General features: G+C 39.7%; 1 protein-coding gene across 20 annotated transcripts in view; it reads right to left on the bottom strand.

Annotated features, from left to right (window-relative positions):
- Positions 1-3,492: 3,492 nt before the first annotated feature.
- Positions 3,493-10,497, bottom strand: part of ZNF674 (zinc finger protein 674) — a 34,695-nt gene continuing 27,690 nt past the window's right edge. For all 20 annotated transcript variants that reach the window (XM_086387538.1, XM_086387530.1, XM_086387531.1 and 17 more), the window contains one exon: positions 3,493-6,462. In XM_086387538.1, coding sequence (XP_086243664.1) covers positions 4,970-6,462 — 1,493 coding nt within the window. In that variant the 3' untranslated portion in view covers positions 3,493-4,969. The remainder of the gene's footprint in view (positions 6,463-10,497) is intronic.

The raw sequence follows: 10,497 nt of genomic DNA, 5'->3' as shown, positions 1-10,497 counted from the left end.
CCTTTTGGCCCACTGTTTCCTGTCTCCCTCTGCAAAGCTGAGTAAACTGGTGCCACACATGGCCCACGGGAGCCTTGTGGCTGCAACATGTCTTCTTGAATTTAAGGCCACCGAGGGTGAGTGGGACAGGATGGGATCCAGAATGGAAATGGGTGGGTTATTGCTCTCCAGGCAGTTAGAGAAGTAAATCCTTGTTTGGTGGTGATAAGATCAAATAGAGACCTTTTCTTTATTACCTAAATTTGCTGACCAGGCCAGATACTGTCCTGTTCTTTGACTCGTGATTGATCTGATAATCAGTGCTGTTGGTCATGATTGAGTGGCTATGTTTTGAACTGTTCTAGATCTACATCCCTTCCAAAGCCTTCTCTGTCGGTCCCAAACAGAACTGAGTTCTTCCTCTTTTGGATTCCCTGCCCTACATCTGCCATTGCCTTCTTCCTTTCCTCCTGCCCTTTCATGTGTAAGTTTATAAGTGGTGTTTTTCTCCCTCTACTAGAATGTATGTAACTCCTTCAACTCAGGAGGTGTTTGTTTTTTATTAATCTTTAAATCCTCAGAACTTATCAGCTTGGTCTCTAGTCAATAAATATGTGTTGGAAGAATGAACTTCCAGGGTGAGATATTTCTAACACTTCATCTCTTTTCCCATAGTTTAAATAATTTTAGTTACATAAGCACCCTATATACTACACTATGTCAAATTGTGGATGATGAACAGTATAACAATTACATAGAGAAAGGCAATGCAGTGTCTAAAAGTGTGTGTGCAGAAACCAGACTGCATGGATTTTGATTCCTAGTTCCTACCTGTGTGACCCGGGGCAGGTGACCTTGCACTCTATGAACCCTCCTGTCCTCATCTGTCAGGGTTCTCCTGGGTGGTGGGGAGGGCTGAAATCTTTCTACATATGAAGAACATAGGATAGGCACAGAGTGGGCACTTGATTTGATGTACTATCTCCATCTGCAAGCTAATCACTGGGCTAAGGATGTGTTGTTGTAGGAAACATTGACCTTCAGGGATGTGTTTGTGGACTTCACCCAGGAGGAGTGGCAGCAGCTGGATGCTGCTCAGAAGAACCTCCACAGGGATGTCATGCTGGAGAACTACAGCCACCTGGTCTCTGTTGGTGAGAAACCCTCCACAGGGTGACTGGTACACATCCCCTCGTGTCTCCCTCTCTGGGCTACTGCAGCTCAGGGGCGTCTGGGCCCTGAATGAGTCAGGCCTCAGGCTCCTGGTCAGGAATTCCTAATGGCATTTGCCCCCTGCCCAGGATGGTCATGCTCTCGCCTTCTCTGTAGATGGTCTGCACTGAGGGCCCACTGGCTAGGCTCACAGGGCAGTCACCAAAGCCAGACCATCCCCGCCCTGCAGGGATGGGCCTCGGTTCCAGAATGCTACAGGTGTTCATAACCAAGTCCTCTGTCATTTCCCCTTAATAGGATACCTTGTGGCCCAGCCACATGGGATCTTCAGGTTGGGACAAGGAGAAGAGGAGGCCGGGATGGCAGCTGGAGAAAGCCCACTATGGAGCTGTCCAGGTAAGCCCATGTCAGGTCAGGGGTTAAGGGGTGGTGGTCCTTACCACAGTTCTATTTATTTCATCTTTCTGGCCCCTGAAGAAACCAGCTGGATCCCAGAGAATAAGTTTAAACTACCACAAGCTCAACCACACCAAGTTTAACTTCACAAGAGAGAAATATAGCACCTTGAGGTCCTCTTTGGGATCAGAGGTGACACATTTTACACCTAGAAATACTTGTTTGGCCCATATTCCAGGTGACACAAAAGGCTGCCAGCTTTGACTGGGGCCTAGGGCAGGAAAGGTTCTGTAGTTGGCCCAGGCTCTAGTGCCAACAGTCTTGTTGCTTGCACCATATGGTCTGGCTGCCCTAAGGGGCTGAAGGTGTCAGTGGCGGGAAAAGATGCAGAGTGAGAAACAAGCCCCTTAGATTTTTGAGTAAGGTCATGAAATATGTGTCAGAGAATTATACTACTTTTGAGATAGCAGGGTCCCATAACTCATGAGGAGCACTAGGCACAATAAACCTCCTTCTATCCTGCTGCTCTGCTCCATTTACTGAATAACCCACAAAACTGCCAATTTTCAGTGTGGCCTAGAGCAAGAATAGACTTTGAAATAGGTGTGGATTACCAAATGACCTAGCATATGAAGTGTTTGTGGCAGATGGACACGGAGTATGGAAATTTTGGAAGGTCCCTGTGAGTCACAGTACAGCCTGTGAGGGTTTTGGAGCATAGCGTGCCATCTTCTGCGGACAGATATTCTTCAGAGAAAAAAAATTTCTAGCCTGCTATTGACCCTAATTGAGGATCTTCCCCTTGCCCTTTCTAAGTCCTCCCCCTCAAAGTTATTAACTATCCTGAATTCTAATACCAGAGAGGAGAATTCCATTGATAGGATTGTATGTTTTATGACCCTGGAAAAATAAACAAGAAAATTTTTAAAAGCATTGTTAGAAACTCCAGGAAAATAAAAAACTAAGCAAAAAAGTAAATAATTATTGGGATTAACTTATATTTTCTTATGAATTTCCTCCTAAGTTCTTCAGAAGTTCCAACTGAAACTCTGATAATTACCTGGGCCCATAATCACTAGTGGGGTCTGATCTCCAAGCTGATCTCTTTAGCACATAAGGTTCTTGGCTGCTATACATCTCTGAATTTGTCCTATGCCATTTACCAATCAGTGAGCTCCTTGTGGGAAAAAAGTAGCTGTCTATTGCTACTTTTCTTGCCTGCATGAGCTTGCCACCCAAGTCCCACTGTCTTAGCTCAGGGTGCCTTCAGGGCCTAGAAACCAGCTGCAATTCCTTGTCACATGTATTTCTTCAACATGGCTGCTTACTTTATCAGGCCAGCAAGGAAATTTTCTCTCTGGTCTCCTAAGATGAAGTGTTGTATAACATAACATAGTCATGGGAGTGGCATCCTATACCTCTGCCATAAACTATTGGCTGAAAGCAAGTCTCAGTTCTGCCTACACTTAAGCAGAGAGGATTATATACGGCATAAATCACTGGAGTCACCTAGGATGTGCCTGACAAAACTGCTGACAACAGGACAAGGAGCAAAGAGGGAATAGGAACATTCACAAGTATCACAATTGAAGAGATTTCTATTTGGTGTCAGAAGTCAGTTTTGTCTCATTACTTGTACCTTTGACCAATTTACTACCTCACCTGTAAAGTTTGTTAGCTGATAATTTATGTAATGAGGTTTGGTGGTCACAGAGTAAATAACTATGGAGACACATTTTTATCCAAAAAATCACACAGATATTAAAATTGCAGGATATTCACTGTCAAGATGCAAAACATATACTCAAAACCATACCCTCAGATAACCACATGAAAATGGAATAAGGAATATATACACATACATGAAAATGGGGTTATTTTAAGAAAACAATGATGTCATACATTAAAGTATGGATGGAAAGACAGAATCAAGCATGCCCAAGATTACTTTAAACACTTTATTTTACTGGTAGTTTCTGGAGACTACATTTAAAAATTAAAAAATCAACAGTCCTAACACCCAAGTAATAATCTGGATAATCTGCTTAATAATTTGGTATATTTCCTTCTAAGCATTTTGTTCTGTGTCCACCTATACAATCTAAAACACATACCAATATAAAATATATTTGTATACATATATGTGCATATAATTTTACTCAGTATACAACTATTTTTCTGCCACCCAGAATCACTGATATAATGCTGCATATCCATTCTCAATGCATTTTTACAATGTAAATCATGTGGTACATTTAAAAATTTTTTTCACTTAGCCAATTATCATGAACATTTCCTTAAATCCTCAAACATAAGAACACTTTTGGAGAAGGAAATGGCAACCCACTCCAGTATTTTTGCCTGGAGAATCCCAGGAAGGGAGGAGCCTGGTTGGCTGCCATCTATGGGGTCTCACAGAGTCAGACACGACTGAAGTGACTTAGCAGCAGCAGCAAGAACACTTTTAATTAGTGCATACTATTCTATCTTATTGATATGTCAATTTTGAATCAATTGACTACTGGATAGTCAATTTTTTTCCTATTTCAAATAATATTGTGTTAAGGAAGATAATCTGAAAATTAAAAATTTTTATTGACTAATAAAATGAGGCATAAAATGTAACCATAAAATGGTCACCCTTAAATATTAAGTTGTAAGCTATGTTCCTAAGTGAGGTGTGTTAAAGCTTACTATATGCCTTTTCTGAAAGGGCTTTGTATTTTACACTCAAAGTGTTGATGAACATGTGTAAGATCTCCTGTTTGAGTGCTTGTTTCAGGGATCATGATGACTCATCCCCCTTTATATCACTTAAGGGAGGAATTTTCCTATTTGTTTAAGAAGTGAACGTAGTTTGCCATAGCTAGGATTAGTAATTTTATACTTTATATTTTTCTTTCAAAAATGTCATACTTACTCCACAGTGAACATGTCTTAATTACTGAGTGCTTGTTTGGAACCTCTAGACCTTTCCCACAAAATGTGTGGTATAGAATATGGAACATATTTCTCTCATAACTTCTAACAGTTTTCTAGACTTTAAATTCTTAGTTTCTTTTCAGCATACTCTGATAGTCAATGACATTTAAATTCTTTGTAAATTTTTTTCTATATCAATATATTCACAGTTTTGTCACTTCTGAATTCTCTGATATATAATTCTCCACTCGTGTAAGAATTCTGGATGAAAAATTGGTCACATTTATCAGATGCTTCTGGAATTGTGCTTTTCTGCTTTCTTAAGTTAAATGAACATTAAATAGTATATGAAGTTTTTTACATTCTTGATATTTATAAGGTTACTCCCCAGGATGAACTGATATATAATGAGGTATAACTAGTGAAATTATCTCTATATTAATATATTAATAGGTTATAATATGTTATTATATCATATTATAGGTTATTAGTAAGTATATTAATAGGTTTTATCTCCTGTGTGACTTTTCTGATGTTTAATGAGAGTTGACTTCCCACTGAAGGCTTTATCACATTCTCTGCATTCATAAGGTTTCTCTCCTGTATGCGTTCTGTGATGTACAATGAGAGTTGATTTCACACTGAAAGCTTTCCCACATTCACTGCATTCATAAGGTTTTTCTCCTGTATGAATTCTCTGATGTTTAATGAGAGTTGACTTCCTACTGAACGTTTTCCTACATTCACTACACTCATAGGGTCTCTCTCCTGTATGAATTCTCTGATGTTTAATCAGTGGTGACTTTTCACTGAAAGCTTTCCCACATTCATTGCATTTATAGGGTTTTTCTCCTGTATGAGTTCTTTGATGTACAATAAGGGTTGACTTCTCACCAAATGCTTTCCCACATCTTCTGCATTCATAAGGTTTCTCTCCTGTGTGAGTTCTATGATGGACAGAGAGATGTGATTTTCCACTGAAAGTCTTCCCACATATGCTACATTCATAGGATTTTTCTCGTGTATGAACTCTCTGATGAACAGAAAGATGTGACTTTCCCCTGAAGCCTTTTCCACATTTACTACACTCATAAAGTGTCTCTTTTGTATGAGTTAGCTGATGTTTAATGGGTGTGGGTGTCTCATCAAAGCCTTTCCCATGTTTATTGCACTCAGATTTCTCACCCATATGAGTCCTTTGATATATAAGGCTGGACTTATCACATTTGATAGCTTCATAAAATGCTTGTCTAATGTGTGTTTTTTCATGTCTAATAAGGTGATATGAACTCTTAAAAGCTTTTGCACATTCACCACATACAAATGGTTTCTCTCCTGTATGAGTTCGCTGATGTTTCATCAGAGTTGACTTCTGGATAAATGTTTTCCCACATTCACTGCATTCATATGGCTTTTCCCCTGTATGAGTTCTCTGGTGTGCAATTAGGGTTGACTTCTGGCTGAAAGTTTTTGCACAGTCACAGCATTCATAAGGTTTCTCTCCAGTGTGAGTTCTCTGATGTACAACAAGGTTTGCTTTCTGGATAAACACTTTTCCACATTCAGAACATTGATAGAGTTTCTCCCCATTTTGAATTCTTGGACTTTTATTAAGAGCTTGCTTACAGTGGAGGGCTTTTCCATGTTCATTAGGCTCAAAGAATTTCTCTCCAGATTGAGCTTTATCAAGATTAGAATGGAAGCATAATTTCCAATATGCCTTACATTCATCACCTTTCTTTCTTACACAGCTTCTACTTTGACTAAGAAAATTGAAATTATGTTTTGAACACTTTCCCCATGAATAATATTTAGTGAGTCTTTGTCCTATAGAAACAAAGCCTGTGCTTGGATAAATGATTTCTCCATATGTTCTGAATTCTTGGCCACTTTTATCCTTCAGTGTTTCCTTATTTATGGATGCAGCTTGCCATAGAAGTTTGTCTTGGCTTTCCTTGTGGTTATCTGTCTGGTCATTAACTTTCCAGAATTCTAGGGAAAAATGCAATGATTCATCAAACTTGTAAGTATTTCTATGATAATGTTATGGGACAAAATTCATTCATAAATGCCCTGCTGTGAACTCCTATTAAGGGACCTGAGCTGATGTGAATGAACCCTCCCTATATTCTACCACCCTCCCTATACTCCACCACTTCCCTCAACTGTAAATACAAAGAAATGCTGGCCTATATTTAACAAAAATAATTTAATTCACAGTCAAGCTCAAGACCAAGAAAATATAAATTTTAGACATCAAAAGTGAAATGAGAATTTAAAGTGATGGGGTGAACAAAAACTGAAGCTTGAGGATTTACTGGGGAATCCAGACCACAGGGCACAAATGTTCAGGAAACTGGAATGTGATTTTCACTTAAAGTAGGAACCACAAAGGGTATCCATGCTTATTAAACACGAACTAGAAAGACTCCCCACTGGTCAAAGAAACTGGGAAGAATGCTATTATATATAAAAAATTAAAAGTCTGATATGATACTATATATAGAAAACCCTGAAGACTCCACACAAAAACTACTAGAACTGATAAATTCAGCATAGTAGCAGGATACAAGATTAACACAGAGAAACTGGTTATGTTTCTTTATACTAACAGTGAAATATCAGAAAAGTAAAAAAAAAAAAAAAATCCCTTTTAAAATCACATCAAAAAATAAAATACTTAGGAATAAACTTGACCAAAGAGGTGAAAGACTTAATACGCTGAGAACCTAAAACATTGATAAAGGAAACTGAAGATGGTCTGAAGGAAAAAACTCCCATCCTCTTTGATTGGAAAAATTAATATGTTTAAATGGTCATACTACCCAAAGGAATTTACAGATTTAATGTAATACCTATCAAATTACCTATGACATGTAAATCAATGAAGTTAGAACACACTCTCAGACCATGCACAAAAATAAACTCAAAATGGCTCAAAGACTTAAATATAAGACAGGATACCATAAAACTCCTAGAAAAGAACATAGGCAAAACATTCTCTGACATTAATCATACCCATGTTTTCTTAGGTCAGTTTACCAAGGCAATAGATATAAAAGCAGAAATAAACAAATGGAACCTAATCAAACTTATAAGCTTTTACATAGCAAATGAAATCATGTGTGCTTAGTCACTCAGTCGTATCCAACTCTTTGTGACCCCATGGACTGTAGCCCACCAGGCTCCTCTGTCCATGGGGATTCTCCAGGGAAGAATACTGGAGTGTGTTGCCATGCCCTCTGCCAGGGGATCTTCCTAATCCAGGGATTGAACCCAGGTCTCCCACATTGCAGGCTGATTCTTTACCATTTCAGCCACCAGCTTTTGCATAGCAAACAAAACCATAAACAACATGAAAAGACAACTTATGGACTGTGAAAAAATATTTACAAATGATGAGACCAACAAGGGCTTAAATATACAAACTATATTTGTATATTTCCAAAATTTGTATATTTCCAAAATATACAAACAGCTCATACAACTCAATAACAAGAAAACAACCTAATCAAAAAATGGGCCTAAGGGTCATAATGCTGGTCATCTTGTGGTTCAGGTTGTCCTTGGTGAGTACTGCGTCAAGGGAGGGCCCTGGGATGCAAGGAGGTGTTGTTTCTAAGGATCCTTTCTGCCTTGCTGAAAAAAGGATAGACAGAAAAAATGGTAACTGAGTGTTTGAAAAACTGTTCTCAGGTAAGAAGAAAGTGTATTCTGGATATCCCTGATGGTCCAGTGGTTAAGAATTCACCTGCCAAAGCAGGGGACATGGGTTCAATCCCTGGTCTGGGAAGATCCCACATGCTGTGGAGCAACTAAGCCTGTGCACCACAACTACTGAAGCCCAAACACTCCAGGGCCCATGTGCCTTCACTACTGAAGTTGTATGCTGCAACAACTGAAGTCCATGGGCTTAGAGCCTGAGCTCCATGATAAGAGAAGCCACTGCACTGCAACTAGAGTAGCTCCTGCTCGCTGCAACTAGAGAAGGCCTGCATACAGCAACAAAGACACAGGGCAGCCATAAATAAATAAATGGACAAATAATTTTGTGGGGGATGGGGACTTCCCTGGTGGTTCAGATGGTAAAGAGACCTCCTGCAATGAAGGAGACTGGGTTCGATCCCTGTGTCAGGAAGATCCCCTGGAGAAGGGAATGGCTAGCCACTCCAGTATTCTTGCCTGGAGAATCCCCATGGACAGAGGAGCCTGGTGGGCTACAGTCCATGGGATCACATAGAGTCAGACACAACTGAGCAACTAACACACTTCATTTTGGGGGCTCCCCAGGTGGCACAGTGGTAAAGAACCCACCTGCAAGTGCAGGGGATGCCAGAAACACGTTTGATCATTGGGTTGGGAAGATCCCCTGGAGAAAGATATGACACCCTACTCCAGTATTCTTGCCTGGGAAAAATGGACAGAGGAGCCTGATGGGCTATAGTCCATGGGATCACAAAGAATTGGATATGACTGAGCACACATGCACAAATACATTTTTAGAGTTCCAATTTACAAATCAAAAAAGATACATGCACCCCATGTTCAATGCAGCACTATTTACAATAGCCAGGACATGGAAGCAACCTAAATGTCCATCAACAGATAAAGGGATAAAGATATGGTACATATATACAATGGACTATTAATTAGCTATAAAGAATGAATTTGGGTCGTTTATAAAGATGTGGACGGACTTGGAGTCTGTTATACAGAGTGAAGTAAGTCAGAAAAATATCATACAGTAATGCATACATCTGGAATCTAGAAAAATGATACTGGTGAACCTATCTGCAGGGCAGAAAAAGAGGTGTGGATGTAGAGAATGGACTTCTGGACAAAGGGGCAAAGGAGAGGGTGGGAAAAATTGAGAGAATAGCACTGGCATACATATACTAGCATGTGTGAAACAGATATCTAGTGGGAAGCTGCTGTATAACACAGGAAGCTCAGCTTGGTGCTCTGTTTTGACCTAGAAGAATGGAATGGGACGGGGAGGAGGAACACTCAAGAGGAAGGGGATATATGTATACCTATGGCTGATTCACTCTGTTATACAGCAGAAACTAACACAACATTGTAAAGCAATTATATGGCAATAAAAAAAAATTTTCCTGAAAAAAAAATGGGCACAAGACATAGACATTTCTGCAAAGAAGACATGCAAATGGCCAATAGGTAGATGAAAAAAATGCTCAACATCGCTAATTATCAGAAAAATGCAAATGAAAACTACAATAAAGTACCACCTTATACAGGTCAGAATGTCCATCATTAAAAGGTCTACAAATAAATACTGGAGAGGGTGTGGAGCAAAGGGAACCCTCCTATACTGTTGGTGGCAATGTGAATTGGTGCAGCCACTGGAAAATAGTACGGAGGTTCTTCTAAAAACTAAAAAAAGAGTTGCCATATGATCCAACAATCCTACTCCTGGGCATATATCTGGACATAACCACTAATTCGAAGAGATACATACACCCTATGTTCATAGCAGCACTATTTATAATAGCCAAGACATGGAAACAACCTAAATGTCCACTGACAGATGAATGGGTAAAAAAGATATATATCCAAAGTGGAATATTATTCAGCCATAAAAAGAATGACATCATGCCATTGAAGGAACATGGATGGACCTAGAGATTAACATACTAAGTGAAGTCAGAGAAAGACAAATACCATATGAAATAACTTATATGTAGAATCTAAAATATGATACTGCTGCTGCTAAGTCGCTTTAGTCGTGTCTCACTCTGTGCGACCCCACAGACAGCAGCCCACCAGACTCCCCTGTCCCTGGGATTCTCCAGGCAAGAACACCGGAGTGGCTTGCCATTTCCTTCTCCAATGCATGAAAGTGAAAAGTGAAAGTGAAGTCGCTCAGTTGTGTCCAACTCTTCGAGACCCCATGGACTGCAGCCTACCAGGTTCCTCCATCCATGGGATTTTCCAGGCAAGAGTACTGGAGTGGGTTGCCATTGCCTTCTCCCAAAATATGATACAAATGAACCTATATATGAAACT

Source organism: Bos grunniens, chromosome X (assembly GCF_055505025.1).
Source record: "Bos grunniens cultivar Pamir isolate PY7600 chromosome X, Bosgru_T2T1.0, whole genome shotgun sequence".
Lineage (NCBI taxonomy): Eukaryota > Metazoa > Chordata > Mammalia > Artiodactyla > Bovidae > Bos > Bos grunniens.
This window is presented reverse-complemented; position numbering and strand designations above follow the sequence as displayed.